We start from the raw sequence: 15,653 nt of genomic DNA on the forward strand, positions 1-15,653 counted from the left end.
GCAGGTGCTTTGCAGCTCCACTCTGTTCCAGCTCAGTCTGGATCAGTCCATGCCCAGTCCAAATGCTGCAAATGCTGGGGCTGTGTTTCCAGTTCTGGGGCAATCGAGTCCAGTGACTCCTTCCATGCCTCCAAGTGAAAGCAAACTGTGGCTTGCATCCCAGTACTCAGCTTCCAACACATCCAGGTGTGGGGATCCTCCTGCCACACCAGAAACACAGGAGGGTTCCACCCCTTGTGGTTTGATGGTGTCAGAGCACTCTGGGCACCTGTATCTACTAAAGCTTTATCCTCTCATGGCTTCAACTTGCCAGGCCATTGGTTCTGTGTGATCCAACAAACAAATTTGTCTCTCCCCTCCATGTGGTTGGAGGCAGAGCCCCTATAAGTGCTGGGTGCTGCTCTTTGGCCACAACAACCCCATGCAGTGCTACAGGCTGGGGTCAGAGTGGCTGGAGATCAGCCAGACAGAAAGCTACCTTGATGGTACTGGTTGATAGTAGGCTGAACATGAGCCAGCAGTGTGCCCACGTGGCCAAGCAGGCAAATGGCATCTTGGCCTGTATCAGGAACAGTGTGGCCAGCAGGAGCAGGGAGGTCATTCTGCTCCAGTACACATGTTAAAATATAGTTTTGTTATTTTGACCTCTTCTTTGCCTTAATGACACACATGCCAGTAGAGAATGACCAGTTGAGATGTGACACATGTGCCTGCTGATAGACTGGAGAACTTTACTGCACTTTGGCCACAGCAACCCCATGCAGAGCTACAGGCTGGGGTCAGAGTGGCTGGAGAGCTCCAAAACAGAGAGGGACCTGAGGGTGCTGATTGACAGCTGCCTGAACATGAGCCAGCAGTGTGCCCAGGTGGCCAAGAAGGCCAATGGCATCCTGGCCTGCATCGGGAATAGTGTGGCCAGCAGGAGCAGGGAAGTCATTGTGCCCTTGTACTCAGCACTGGTTAGGCCACACCGTGAGTCCTGTGTCCAGTTCTGGGCCCCTCAGTTTAAGAAAGATGTTGATATGCTGGAAGGTGTCCAGAGAAGGGCAACAAAGCTGGGGAGGGATTTGGAGTACAAGCCCTATGAGGAGAGGCTGAGGGAGCTGGGATTGCTTAGCCTGGAGAAGACGAGGCTCAGGGGAGACCTCATTGCTGTCTACAACTACCAGAAGGGAGGTGGTAGATAGGTGGGGGCTGGTCTCTTCTCCCAGGCAACCAGAACCAGAACAAGAGGACACAGTCTCAAGCTGCACCAGGGGAGCTTTAGACTGGATGTTAGGAAGAAGTTCTTCATAGAGAGATGCAGAGTTATCCAAACAGTCCTACGTGACTGCCTCGGTGGTCTGTTTTGGTTTGTTCTGGTTTGGAATGGCCTCCTTGGGGGACGTCTGTTCCTCACAGATGAAACTTGTATCCACCTGGGGGAAGAATTGGAATTATCTCTCTGTGCCAATTGGGATAGGGAATCCTTCAGATCCTTCATGCAACTCTCAGTTTTTCCAGACAGAGTTTCAATGGCTGAAACCAAAGAACCACGTGTCATGCTCTCCTCCAGTTGTCTCATTTGATCACTGAATGGGACAACCGTGGGAGAAGCTCCACCATAATTCCCTGACACAATTCTGCTTGCCAGAATGTTTGCATAATTAGAAGGAGCAAGCTTGATGAGCTTTTTAGCAAGACCAGTACCCACAGGGATGTCATCAGGATTCAGAGGTTCATGTTCACCATAGAGTAGCTCTCTAACAGCAAATTCTCTCAGACACTTAATTCCCTCATCTATGGAAGTCCAGGGTTTAGGATTCCATGGAAGATCATCTCGGGAAGGGTATCTCAGGGCAATTGCCATTAGAAGGCGTATCCACAGATTAACCTTACCAAGAGCCTTGCCCAGATGTCTATCTATTCCATCATCCCTCGAGAGAGTTCCTAGCTGAACTGCTGATTTTTTTGGGGGTAAAAAGAGCCAATTTGGTGCCAAAATGGACAATAAAGGCCAACTTGGGGCCAAAAAGGGACAATTTGTGGCTAAAAAGGGACAATAAAGGCCAGCTTGCGGCCAGAAAAGACCAATTTTGGTCAAAAAAGGACGAATAAGGGCAAATTTGGGTCCCAAAGGGGCCAATTTATGGCCAAAAAGAGCCAACAGGGGGCTAAAAAGGGACAATAAAGGCCAATTTGGGACCAAAAAGGGACAATAAAGGCCAACATGGGGCCAAAAAGGGACAATTTGGGGCCCAAACGGGACAATAAAGGCCACAATAAAGGGACACTTTTGGGGGCCTAGGGGACACTCTGGGGCCTGTTAGAGGTGGATGAGAGCCACTGGAGGTGTTTGGGGCATGGGGAAGGCCAACTCGGGTGGTCGCCCTCTGGTGGCCGCTCCTGGTGGTGGCCATGAAGGAGGGGTTGGGGATGGGGAGGCAGAAGTGAGGGGGGGCAGAGGTGGAGGGGAGGCGGGGGGGGGGGCAGCAGATGTGGGAGGGGCCGAAGTGCAGGGGACATAGGTGAGGGGGGGAGAGAGGTTAGGAGGGGGGGCAAAGGGGGGGGCAGAGGTGAGGAGGGGGAAAGGTGAAGGGGGAGGGCAGAGGTGACAGGAGAGATGGGGAAGGTAGAAGGTGGGGTGGGGGCTCAGGAGGGCTCAGGGCACACACCTGCAGGGGGCGTTGGGGTTGCTGGGGTCCCAGGCCCCTCTCTGGGCTGGGGTTCTGCTGCCATTGTGCAGCAGAGTCTGGGAGTCTGGGAGCTGCAGTGCAGAGTATGGCTGCCTGTGGGCACACACCATGGGCACCTCAGGGGCAACCAAGGGGCATCCAAGGGCTACCAACCCCCCCCCCGAGATCCACCAAAGCCCTGAGATGTCTCCAAGCGCCTTTAGAGACCTCCAGCCCCCCCTGAGATGCCACCAACCCCCCCAAGATGGCTCCAGCCCCCCCCCAACACTTGTCAAAGCCTCAAGAGAAGCCTCCAGAGGACCAAGTCTGGACTCCCAACCCCCCCAGCCCCGCAGGGCCGCACCGAGTGGGGGCTGTCGATGACCTTGTTGATGCTCTGGACGTGGATGTTGTTCTGCACCAAGTCGAGGGCCATGGCAAAGCAGTTGTCCTTCTTCCTGCTCACAGCCTGGTGTCTCACTGCCACCACCTTCCCATACATGTTCAGCACCTGCAGGGGGCGCCACAGCCCCTGCTGAGCGCCAGGATCATGATCCTGGGGGGAGCAGGGAGGGGGAAGGGAGAGGGTTGGTGACAGCCAAAAGGGTTGGGGGGAGGAGGAGGAAGAGGTTGGGGGGAGGAGGAGAAAGAGGTTGGGGGGAGGAGGAGAAAGAGGTTGGGGGGAGGAGGAGGAAGAGGTTGGGGACATGGGGAAGGCCAACTCGGGTGGTAGGACCCCATGGAGACGTCGCCTTGAGGGGCTCTGGGGCCACCCCTGACTTGATCTGCAGGGCCTGGGGGGGCAGGAGGGGACCTTGGGGACCCTTGGAGACCTCCTGACCGTGTCAGTGAACTGGTAGCCGATGGACTTCCGCATCAGGGCAATGGCTGTGGCTCGCTCCTCCCCCACCTGGGGACACAGAGGGACAGGGTGGGGACAGGAAGGGGACAGGAAGGGACCTTGGGGGACAGAAATGGCAATTTATGGCCAAAAAGAGGCAATTTGGGGGTAGGAAGGGGCAAGGAAGGGACATTTGGGGAGAGAAATGGCAATTTAGAGTCCAAAACCGGTGATCTGGGGTCAAAAGGGACAAATTTGCTGCCAAAAAAAGGCCAATTTGGGGCCAGAAAGGGCCAATAAAAAGCAAATTGGGGCCAAAAAGGGACAACAAAAGCCAATTTGGGGGCAGAAAAGACAAATTTGGGGCAAAAAAGGGACAATAAAGGCATATTTCAGGCCCCAAAGAGCCAATTTGGGGTAAAACAAGAGCCAATAAAGGCCAATGTGGGGCCAAAAAGAGCAAACTGGGGGCTCCAAAGGGAAAATAAAGGCCAGCTTGGGGCCAGAAAAGACCAATAAGGGCAAATTTGGGTCCCAAAGGGGCCAATTTAGGGCCAAAAGGAGCCAACAGGAGGCTAAAAAGGGACAATAAAGGCCAATTTGGGGCCAAAAAGGGACAATAAAGGCCAATTTGGGCCAGAAAAGGCCAATTTGGGGCCAAAAACGGACAATAAAGGCCAATTTGGGGCCAGAAAAGGCCAATTTATGGCCAAAAAGAGGCAATTTGGGGCCAAAAAGGGATTGTATTTTCGGGCTCTTGAGCTTGGGGTCTAGATGTGGGCTTGGAAAGGGGTTCTGACCTTAGTTGCTCACTCTGGGCTTGGGGTCTGGTTCTTGATCTCAGGGCCTGTCTGTGAGGTCAGGGGCTGGTTCTTGAGTTTGGGAAGTGATTCTGACTTAAGTTGCTGGCTTGGGAGCTGAGTCTGCACTTTTGATCTAGGTTCTGGACCTTAGTGGCTGGCTCTTGAGCTTGGAATGTGTTTCTGATCTTATTTACTGGCTTGTGAGCTTGGGGCCTGGGTGTGAGCTCTGGAGGTGGCTCTGAGCTTGGGAAGTGTTCTGACCTTAATTGATGGTTCTTGAGCTCGGGGGCTGGCTCTGAGCTTGGGAAGTGGTTCTGATCTTAGCTGCTGGTGCTGGGCTTGGGGCCTGGATGTGAACTTAGGAGCTGGCTCTGAGCCTGGGGGCTGGCTCTGCATTTCTGATCTGGATTCTTGTGCTTGGGAGCTGACTCTGACCTTAGTTGCTGGTTCTTGAGCTTGGGGGCTGGGTGTGAGCTTGGCCCCTGTCTTGAATTTAAAATGAGAGAGTTCAGGCAGTTGGAAGTTGAAGCTGAGCTGCTTTGCACTGCAGTGCTTCAGAGTTTGTGGTGCTCCAAAGGCAGATCTCAAAGAGCTGCTGCAAGAGTTGAGCTGAAGTGGCACAGTGCCCTGCAGAGGCAAAAGCTTTTCCCTGCCAGTCAGCCATTGGAATCCTCTCCCCAGGGCAGTGGTGGATTGCCCTGCAGGGCAGAGTTGGAAGGCTCAGCTTGGCAGGGGGCTGGGCCAGCTCCTTTCCAGTCCAGTGTCAGATGGCAAGGTTGGAGCAGCTGAGCCTTGGGGTCCCTTGCAGCCTGGCATTGTGTGGCAGTAGAGCTGTGCTGCTGGTTTTGAGGGCACTTGGAAAGCTTCTGGAGCATTTGTGCAGAGTGTGCAAGACATCCCTGAGCCTAGCAACTCCCTCAGCTCTCTTCAGAATGAACTCTGCAGAGCTGGAAGAGCTTTCCAGGAATTTGGCAGAGGTTTGGAGGAATTTGGAAGGGATTTTGGTTCTCCTCCTCCTTGTCCTCTTCCTTGTCCTCCTCTGCCTCATCTTCTTCCTGCTCTCCCTGGATGCTGCACTTAGACTCCTAGAATCCTAGAGTGGTTTGGGTTGGGAGGGAGCTGCAAAGGTGCTGCAGTCCAAGCCCCTCTGCAGTCAGCAGGGACATCCTGCACTAGCTCAGGTTGCCCAGAGCCCTGTCCAGCCTGACCTCGAACCTCTGCAGGACTGGGACCTCAAGCCCCTCCCTGGGCAACCTGTTGCAGTGTTCCAGCAGGCTCCTGATGCAGAACTTGTTCCTCGCATCCAGTCTCAATCTGCTCTGCTCTAGTTTGAAGCCATTGCCTCTGGTGCTGTCCCTGCAGGCTTTGCAAAGAGTCCCTCTGAAGCCTTCTTGTAGTCCCCTTCAGGTACCAGAAGTTCACTCTTAGGTCTCCCCAGAGTCTTCTTTTCTCCTCTCCAGGCTGATCACCTCCAGCTCCCTCAGCCTGTCCTGGTAGCAGAGCTGCTCCAAGCCCCTGATCATTTTTGTGTCCCTCCTCTGGACCCTCTCCATCAGGTCCATGTCCTTCCTGTGTTGAGGGCTCCAGAGCTGGCTGCAGTACTACAGGTTAAGTCTCAGCAGATCAGAGCCAAGTGCCAGGATGGCCTCTGGCCATCTCTGGCCATGCTGCTTTTGGTGCAGCCCAGGCTGCCCTTGGCCTTGTGGGCTGCAGGCTCCCCCTGTCTGTTCCTGTCCAGCTTCTTGTCCAGCAGCATCCCCCAGTGGTTTTCTGCAGGGCTGCTTCCTATCCCCTCCTCCCCCAGCCTGTCCTGATTGTGAGGATTGTGCCAGGCCCGGGGCAGGACCCTGCCCTTGCTCTTGTTGAAGCTCAGGAGGTTGCCCTGGGCCCCCTCTGCAGCTTGTCCCCTTGAGCTCCTCCACCTTGTTCTGCAGGGTATTGCCTTAGGTTTCAGGAGGCAGAGAGGCTCTCTTTGAGCCTTGTGAAAGGAGTTGATGCCAAGCTGTGGCCAGAGGGTTGGATAGAATTGGGCAGTTTCCATGGCTGTGCTGTTCAGAGCTGCATCCTACAGTGCAAAGCATCCAATCCACAACAATCCATAGTGTGCCTGGGCCACGGGAGCCAAGCAACCTCCCTAGGCCAAAGCTTCCTCCAGAGCTCCACCAAAGCAGGCCAGAACCCCAGGCCCCAAATACCTTCCCCCTCCCCCATACCTCTCTGCCCCTCCTCCCCCATACGCAAGAGCTGCAGTTACAGATTCTGGTAGGCAGCTCCCAGGTGAGCCAGGCTGCTGCAGGCCGCAGTTGGCAGCACTGCCAAGGCCTCAAAGCTCCTCTGCAGAGAGAGATCCCAGAAGCTGTTCCTGGGAGCAGAGAGGAAGGGCAAAGGAGACTGGAGAGCCTGTGCTGTTCCTTTGTAGAGAGTGAGTGCAGGCCTTGTGGGAATGAACTAAGCTAGATGACACTTTGTGGTGTCCCTCTGGACTCTGCTGTCCCTGCTGGAGGTCTCTGATCTCTGGTGTAAGACATCCCAGTGCCTTCCACCCACCACAGCGATTCTCCTCCATGCTGTCATCCAGGGGCTTCTCTTGGGTCTTATTGGCTGTGTAGATCAGCCTAGGTGATGTTGTAGGACCCGGGGGACTCTCAGAGGGCAGCAAGTGAGTGGAGCTGGAGCACTGGATGGAGAGATGGAGGGTGAAGGCTGCAGGGGGTGGGAGGGCTTAGTTCAGCAGCTGTGTGGCTCTGCCTGGCTCCTACCTCCAATGGTGCTGGCAGCAGCTGACCCCAGAAGCTGAAAGGCCCAAATCCTGCCTGGCTCAGGACAGTCCCCTGTCCCCTCCTGACATCCAGCACAGCCTAAGGAGGCACTCAGGTCTCCTAGCCACACAGCCCAGCCATCCCCCATGGCAGGAGTCACCTGAGGTCTCACTCCCTCTCTGTCCCCCTTGCTCTCATCAGCTGCTGCCTGAGGTGTCTGCAGGGTCCCTCCCCAGCCCTCATCTGTAACCCCCCCTTGGCTAGGTGCTGTTCTTTCAGCCCTCCAGCTGATCCCAGCCTTTAGTTTCAGGCCACTTCCATTATTGTGCTGCTGCATCCAGCCCAGTTCCTTAGATGCTTCCTCAGCCACAGCATTTCCCACTCCACCCTTCCAGCTGCAGTGGCAGTGGAGGTGGGGGATACAGGACCATGGTACAGCCAAGGCAGCAGGGCCATGGATGTGCTGGGAATGAGGGAAAGGTCTGAGAATGGTCAGGCAGGAATTAGGCCTTGTCCCCCCAAAAAGGGGAGAGGATGCAGGGCCCAGGTGGCAAATGTGTGTGCAGGAAATGGCAGAATCTGGCAACATTTTAGGAGGTGAAAGGAGTGAATTGTGCTGCAGCTCTGCCTGTGTCATCTGGGAGATGAACAGCAGCCCATGGGCACTGTGCCCTCCCATCCAACCTCATTTTTCTCTTGGGGATGTGGAGTGGCAGCTCCAGGGAACTGCAAAGAGCAAGCTGAGAGAAATGGTCAGGGAGAGAAGGAAGCCAAACCCTTTCCAGTGAGTCTCTTTGGGCTGCAGGTGTGTGAAGGGTGCTGGAGGTGTGAGGTTTGGGCAGGAGCCAGAGACTCCTCCAGCATCCCAGTGAGGGCTGAAGATGTTTAGCAAGAAGCTGCCCAAGTCCCTTCCCCCTTTGCTGCATCTGCAGAGATCATGAAGCTCCCTTTGTGTGTGTCCTGAGGGCTGCTGTGATCTTCTGTTGGGGAGTGGGCAGCAGAGAGATGTGTGCAGGTCAAAGGTGAGCACAGAGTGTGTGGGGTGGGGGCAGGGCCAGGGAGGAGTGCTGTGGCTAGAGGTCTCCCTGCTGGCAAAGGCAGGTGCAGGCAGCAGAGGCCTGGGCAGGCAGTGGGAGGAAACTTTAGGCAAGGGCTGGGAGAGGCTGTGTGGAGGCAGCTGTGTTGTGGTGCTGGCCTGCAGCTGCGTGCTGGGGGCTGTGTGCCGGGCAAGGAGCTGAGTCCACAGTTAGTCTCATAGTATCATAGTATCAGTCAGGGTTGGAAGGGTCAACAAGGATCATCTAGCTCCAACCCCCTGCCATGGGCAGGGACACCCCACACTAGATCAGCCTGGCCAGAGCCTCATCCAGCCTGGGCTTAAACACCTCCAGGAACGGGGCCTCAACCACCTCCCTGGACAACTCATTCCAGGGCTTCACCACTCTCATGGAGAAGAACTTCCTCCTCACATCCGGCCTCAACCTTGTTGAGGTCTCCCATCTTTATCAGCCCTGGGAGTGTGCTGTGGCTGTGCTGCTGGGCTTGGGAGCTGCCCCTGGTAAGGCTGAGCTGTGCTGCCTGGTGCTGGGCAGTGCTGAGTCATCCCTTGCAGATCAGCGCTCTTCTCTGAGCCCTTTAATTCTCTCTGCCAGGGGCTGAGTCCTCTCTCCATCATCCCTGCCCCTGTGTGCTGTGGAAGAGCAGAGTTTGCAGATCTGTCCCTTGGAGCAGCCCAACAGGTAAGAAACCCAGAGTGGGGAAACAGCAGGACCCCAGCCCCCAGGGCAGCTCCCAACCTCCTCCACCTCCTCCTGCCCAGCATATTTCACCTCTCCAGGAGCTTGAGGCACATCAGGTGGTGTGGGAGTTGAGGAATGCTCCAGGCTGCTGGGGTGAGTTGTGAGCAGGAGGTGATGTTTGGGGGTTGGGATTTGGAAGGTGGTGGGAGAAGGTTGGAGGTGGTTTGGTGTTCCTTGTTCAGTGCTGCTGCCTCCATTGTCTGAGCCAGGGGAGATCAAAGGACAGGGCTGGGCCAGGAACCACCCTGCCAATGCCACCAGGCTCGAGGAGAGTGGGACAAGACCACTTGTAAGCCCCAGGGTACCTCAGGGCACTGAACACAGGAACCTGGGGTCTCAGCAGAGGTATTGGAGGTCTGTGCCCATACTGTGGCAAAAACTGAAGGTTTGAGGTCCCCTCTGCCTTCTCTTCTCCAGCTGGGTGTTGGGAGTTAGGGAGTGTCATGAGCCAGGCAGGATCTGAGGGTTTGAGGTCCTGGGCTCAGGTGCTTCCATCTTCCCTATTGCAGAGCTGTGACCCCTCCCTCCCGCAGTATGGCCTCACAGAAGGACCCAGGCAAGAAGCAACACCCAGAGATCAAGTTGGAGAAGCCAATGTGCAGTCCCAAGGTAGAGGAGGATGAGGAGGAAAAAGAGGAGAAGATGGAGGATGATGCTGAGAATGACAACTATGATGAGGAGGATTATGATGATGATGAAGGTGACCAGGATGAGAGGGAGGAATGTATGGAGGAGGATGAATCCAGAGCAGGTCCCTCAGTGTCACCCAAAGAGCTGAATCAGTGCCTTGAGTGTGGGCAGAGCTTCCCAGGTGGCTCAGAGCTAGTGAAGCACCACTGCCCACTACCTGGCTCCCGGCCCTTCATTTGTGGTGACTGTGGCAAGAGGTTCCGCTGGAACTCTGAGCTCATCCAGCACCTCCGCACCCACACTGGAGAGACACCATTCACCTGTGCTGACTGCGGACAGAGCTTCACCCAGCGCGGTAATCTCACCCAGCACCGCCGCACCCACACTGGAGAGAAGCCCTTCTTTTGTGACAGCTGCGGGAAGCGGTTCAGGCATATCTTTACTCTTAAGCAACACCAACTCAGCCACACCAGAGAGAAGGCCTTCAGCTGCAGGGACTGCGGCAAGAGCTTCAAACACAGCTCCACTCTCACCATCCATTGCCGCATCCACACTGGAGAGCATCTGTTCCCCTGTGCTGAGTGCAGCAAGAGCTTTACCACGAGTACTGCATTAATCCAGCACCAACTTATCCACAGCGGTGAGAAGCCGTACAGCTGTGCCGACTGCGGCAAGAGGTTCACCAAGAAGGGAGATCTCACAGAGCACCGTGGTGTGCACACTGGCGAGAAGTCTTTCAGCTGTGCTGAGTGTGGCCAGACCTTCAGACATAGGAGCACTCTCATTGCGCACCACCGCACCCACACCGGCGAGAAGCCTTTCACCTGTGCTGACTGTGGCAAGAGCTTCAGCCACAGGCACAATTTCATTGCTCATCGCCGCACCCACACTGGTGAGAAGCTCTACACTTGTGCTGATTGTGGCTAGAGTTTCAGCCGGCGGGGCACCCTCATTACTCACCGCCGCACCCACAGTGGTGAGAAGCCTTTCACTTGTGCTGATTGCGGTAAGCGCTTCACCCAGAAGGGCTCTCTCAGCAAGCACCGCTACATCCACACCAGAGAGCAGCCTGCGCTGGAGGGGAGGCATAAATCCACCTAGAATCTGTTGGGTAATCATGATCCTTCTGAGAGGGCCTTTCCAGCACCAAAATCATCCCTTTTTCCTTTGCATTTCTCAGGGACTGGGGATACCAGCATCAACAAACACCTCCTGCCCTTCTGAACACCAATTATTGCTAATGAGAACAATTACAGTGTTGAGTCGGCACAGCTGGAGGTCCCAGTGGAGCTGGGCAGGGCTTTGCCACGGTCTGTCTGGTTCTTCCCTTATGCTTTGTGTCTCCCTGGGGTAAGAAATCCTCTGTCCATTGACCAATTGTCTCAATAAAACCCAAAAGTTACCCAAATCCTGTCTCTTTGCTTTTATTTCAGATATCCCTGCCACAATGCCCAAATTTTGGGGGAATTTGCTCCCAAGGGATGGGGTGGAGCTGTGTGCCCAGTTCAGGGAGGGGAAAATGAGTTTCTCAGAGGAGTCTTGAAGGGCATCTCAGAGGCATTCTTCAGGGGCTTTCAGGTGATCTTAGGTGTTTGGGATTTGGATGGTCCTGGGACTGACTTTTGGGATCTTTGGAGGGTGTAGGGGGAAGCTGATGGAGATCTTTGGAAGAACTCAGATAGCTTCTGTTGGCTTTCCACTCTGGGGCTGGAACAAGTTGAAGAGCTGAGAAGAGGTTAATCTGCTTCTTCCCCCCAAAATAGAAGTGAGGGAAAAATAACACACACCCCTGAATCAAAAAACCCTCTGGGTTGAGATAAGGACTTGAGACAACATCAACAGAGCTGAATCCAGATGAGATCACATAGTGCACACTGACCTGAGGCTGTTTGCAGAAAGAAGCACAGCAGTCAGCAGCAGCAGCCAGGAGTTAAACCCCTACAGCCTTCCCTCTCAGCAAAGAGCCAGCACCTGAGAGCCAGAACCCAACAGCAGCAACCAGAACAGGAAGCCTCTCATGTTGCCATCTGAACTTCAAGCCCTGTAGTCTTTTGCTCCAGCCAGCACTGTCCCTGTGAAGGTGGCATGAGGCAGGATGGTGTGGAGTAATGACAGCAAATTTTCAGCTTAACCTTTGATACTCCCAAGCCCTCATTCTGTGCCACCTGTGCCATGCCCAGCAGCAATCAGCAGCACACCTCAGGCACTGTCCATTCTCACTCCACAGGAGGTCACTTTGCAGTACCCAGAGGGCTGCTCACTGCAGGTGCTCTGCAGCTCTACTCTGTTCCAGCACAGTCTGGATCAGTCCATGCCCAGTCCAAATGCTGCAAATGCTGGGGCTGTGTTTCCAGCTCTGGAGCAATCTGAGTCCAGTGACTCCTTCCATGCCTCCAAGTGAAAGCAAACTGTGGCTTGCATCCCAGTACTCAGCTTCCAACACATCCAGGTGTGGGGATCCTCCTGTCACACCAGAAACACAGATGGGTTCCACCCCTCGTGGTTTGGTGGTGTCAGAACACTCTGGGCACCTGTATCTACTAAAGCTTTATCCTCTCATGGCTTCAACTTGCCAGGCCATTGGTTCTGTGCGGTCCAACAAATCAATTTGTCTCTCCCCTCCATCTGTTTGGAGGCCGAGGCCCTCTAAGTGCCAGGTGCTGTTCATTGGCCACAACAACCCCATGCAGTGCTACAGGCTGTGGTCAGAGTGGCTGGAGAGCAGCCAGGCAGAAAGCATCCTTGGTGGTACTGGTTGATAGTAGGCTGAACATGAGCCAGCAGTGCACCCAGGCAGCCAAGAAGGCCAATGGCATCCTGGACTTTATCAGGAATAGTGTGGCCAGCAGGAGCAGGGAGGTCATTCTGCCCATGTTCACTGCACTGGTTAGGCCACACCTTGAGTACTGTGTCCAGTCCTGGGCCCCTCAGTTTAGGAAGAATGTTGACTTGCTGGAAGGTGTCCAGAGAAGGGCAACAAAGCTGGGGAGGGGTTTGGAGTACAGGTCCTATGAGGAGAGGCTGGGAGTTCTGATTTTGCTTAGCCTGGAGAAGACGAGGCTCAGGGGAGACCTTATTGCTCTCTACAACTACCTGAAGGGAGGTTGTAAACAGGAGGAGGTTAGTCTCTTCTCTCAGGTAACCAGCACCAGAACAAGAGAACACAGTCTCAAGCTGCACCAGGGGAGCTTTAGACTGGATATTAGGAAGAAGTTCTTCATGGGGAGAGTGATTGCCCATTGGAATGTGCTGCCTGGGGAGGTGGTGGAGTTGCCGTCATTGGGGGTGTTTAGGAGGAGACTTGATAGGTTGCTTGGTGCCATGGCTTAGTTGATTAGATGGTGTTGGATGATGGGTTGGATGTGATGATCTTGAAGGTCTCTTCCAACCTGGTTTATTCTATTCTATTCTATTCTATTCTATTCTATTCTATTCTATTCTATTCTATTCTATTCTATTCTATTCTATTCTATTCTATTCTATTCTATTCTATTCTAAGTGGACAGAACAAAGGGGTTGGTGTCTGAGAAAAAAGAAGTGCAGGGAATAAAAGGGTTGGTGCCTGAGCAAAAAGAAGGGCAGAGGAAAAAAGGGTTGGTGCCTGAGAATAAAGAAGCGCAGGAAGCACTAGAAAAAAAATCTTTGGTGCCCAAGAATAAAGCCCAGAGAATAAAAGGGCTGCTGCCTGAGAGAAAAGGGGAGCAGAGAAGAAAGAAGTGCACAGAATAACAGGGTTGGTGCCCAAGAAAAAGTAAGCACAGGGAATAAATGGGTTGGTGCCTGAGAAAAAAAAGAGCAGAAGAAAAATATCTTGGTGCCCAAGAGATAGAAAGTGAAGAGAAAAAAAGGTTAATGCCTGAGAAAAAAGAGATGAAGAAAATAAATGTTCGGTGCCTGAGAAGAAAGAAGTGCAGAGAATAAAAGGGTTGGTGACTGAGAAAAGAGAAGTGCAGGGAATAAAACTGTGAGTGCCTGAGGAAAAAGGACAGAGAATAAAATTGTTGGTGTCCAAGAAATAAGATGTGCAGAGAAAAAAAGTGTTGGTGCCCAAGAAAAAGAAGTGCAGAGAAAAATGTTTTGGTGCTGAAAGAAAACAAGAGCAGAGAATAAAATTGTTGGTGCCCAAGAAATAAGAAGCACAAAGTAAAAAAGGGTCTGTGCACAAAAATAAGACTCTCAGAGATAAAAAGGGTTGGTGCCCAAGAAAAAGCAGCACAGGGAAAAAGGGTTAGTGCCTGATAAAAAAGAAGCCTAGAGGAAAAAAGGGTTGGTGTCCACAAAAAAAGAAGTGCAGAGAATTATAGGGTCAGTGTCCAAGAAAAGAGAAGTGCAGGGAAAAAAAGACTTGGTGTCGAAGAAAAAAGAAGTGCAGAGAAAAAAAGCATTGCTGCATGAGAAAAAAAGAAGTACAGAGGAAAAAAATGATTGGTGCCCGAGGAAAAAAGGAGCAGAGAATAAAATAGTTTGTGCCTGACAAATAAGAAGCTCAGAGAAAAAAAGAGCTGGTGGCTGAGAGAAAAGAAGCGCAGGGGAAAATAGGGTTGGTGCCTGAGAGAAAAGAAGTGCAGAGAAAAATGTGATGGTACCTGAAAGAAACCAAGAGCAGAGAACAAAATTTTTGGTGCCAAAGAAATAAGAAGCACAGGAAATAAAAGTGTTCGTGCCCAAGGAAAAAGAAGTGTGGAGAAAAAATGTGTTTGTGCCCAAGAGATAAAAAGTGAAGAGAAACAAAGGGTTGGTGCCCGAGTGAGAAGTGCAGAGGAAAACAGGGTTGGTGCCTGAGGAAACAGAAGTACAGAGGAAGAAACGGTTGGTGCCTGAGGGAAAAGAAGGGCAGAAGACAAAAGGTTTGGTGCCCAAGAAAAAAGAAGGGCAGAGAAAAAAGTGTTGCTGCCTGAGAAGAAAGAAGTACAGAGAAAAAAATGGTTGGTGCACAAAGGAAAAAGAAGCTCAGAGAAAAAAAAGTGTTGGTGCCCAAGAGAAAAGAGGAGCAGAGTAGAAAAGGGTCTGTGCCCAAGAAAAAAGAAGTGCAGAGAAGAAAAAGGTTGGCACCTGAGAGAAAAGAAGTGCTGAGGAAATAAGTGTTGGTGCTGGAGGCAAAAAGGTGTAGGGAAAAAAGGGTTGGTGTCCTAGAGAAAAGAAGCATAGAGATAAAAATGATTGGTGGCCAAGAAAAAAGAAGCACAGAGGAGAAAAGGCTGGTGCCCAAGGGAAAAGAAGTGCAGAGGGAAAAAAGGTTGGTGCTGGAGCAAAAAGAAGATCAGAGGAACAAAGGGTTGGTGCCTGAGAACAAAGCAGCACAGAAAATAAAGGTTGGTACCCAGAAGAAAAGAATCACAGAGTAAAACCAAGGTGGTTCCCTAAAAAAACCAAGATCAGAGAAACAAAGTGTTGGTGCCTGAGGAAAAAGAAGGCCAGAGGAAAGAAGGGTTGGTGCCCAAGAAAAAGAAGTATAGAGAAAAAAGTGTTGGTGCCTGAGAAAAAAGAAGTGCAGGGAATAAAAGGGTAGGTGCCCAGAAAAAAGAAACACAGAGGGAAAAAGGGTTGGTGGCTAAGCAAAAAGATACAGAAAGAATAGAAACAATGGGTGCCTGAGAAACAAGAAGTGCAGGGAATAAAGGGGTTGGTGCCAGAGGAAAAGGAAGCACAGAGGAAAAAGAGTTGCTGCCTGAGAAAAAAAAATAGTAGAGGAAAAAATGTTTGGTGTGTGAGAAAAAAGAAGCACAGAGAACAAAACGGTTGGTGCCCAAGAGAATAGAAGCACAGAGAATAAAAGGGTTGGTGAACGAGAAAAAGAGAATGCAGAGAATAAAAGGGTTGGTGCCTGAAAGAAAAGAAGAGCAGAGGGAAAAATGGTTGGTGCCAAAGAAAAAAGAAGTACACAGAAAAATGTGTTGGTGCTTGAAAGATAGCAAGAGCAGAGAGCAAAATGGTTGGTGCTCGAGGAAAAAGAAGCACAGAGGAAAAAATGGTTGGTGTCTGAGAATAAAGCAGCACAGAGAAAAATATGTTGGTGCTGAAAGAAAACGAGAGCAGAGAATAAAAGGGTTGGTGCCTGAGGAAAAAGACTTGCAGGAAAAAGAGATGGTTGATGCCCGAGAGTAACAAACACATAGGAAAAATGGATTGGTGCCCAAGAAAAAAGAAGTGCAGAGGGAAAAAAGGGT

General features: G+C 52.3%; 1 protein-coding gene across 1 annotated transcript in view; it reads left to right on the plus strand.

The window, feature by feature from the left end:
* LOC137457418 (zinc finger protein 208-like) overlaps positions 1–15,653 on the plus strand; it is a gene marked incomplete at its 5' end in the record, with an annotated part of 316,357 nt that overhangs the window by 85,789 nt on the left and 214,915 nt on the right. The window contains 1 exon segment of the mRNA XM_068169313.1: positions 9,679–10,378. Coding sequence (XP_068025414.1) covers positions 9,679–10,378 — 700 coding nt within the window.

The sequence above is a fragment of the Melanerpes formicivorus genome, unplaced genomic scaffold, assembly GCF_026170545.1.
Source record: "Melanerpes formicivorus ecotype bairdi unplaced genomic scaffold, bMelFor1.0.p_v2 SCAF_178, whole genome shotgun sequence".
NCBI classification, from domain to species: Eukaryota; Metazoa; Chordata; class Aves; order Piciformes; family Picidae; genus Melanerpes; species Melanerpes formicivorus.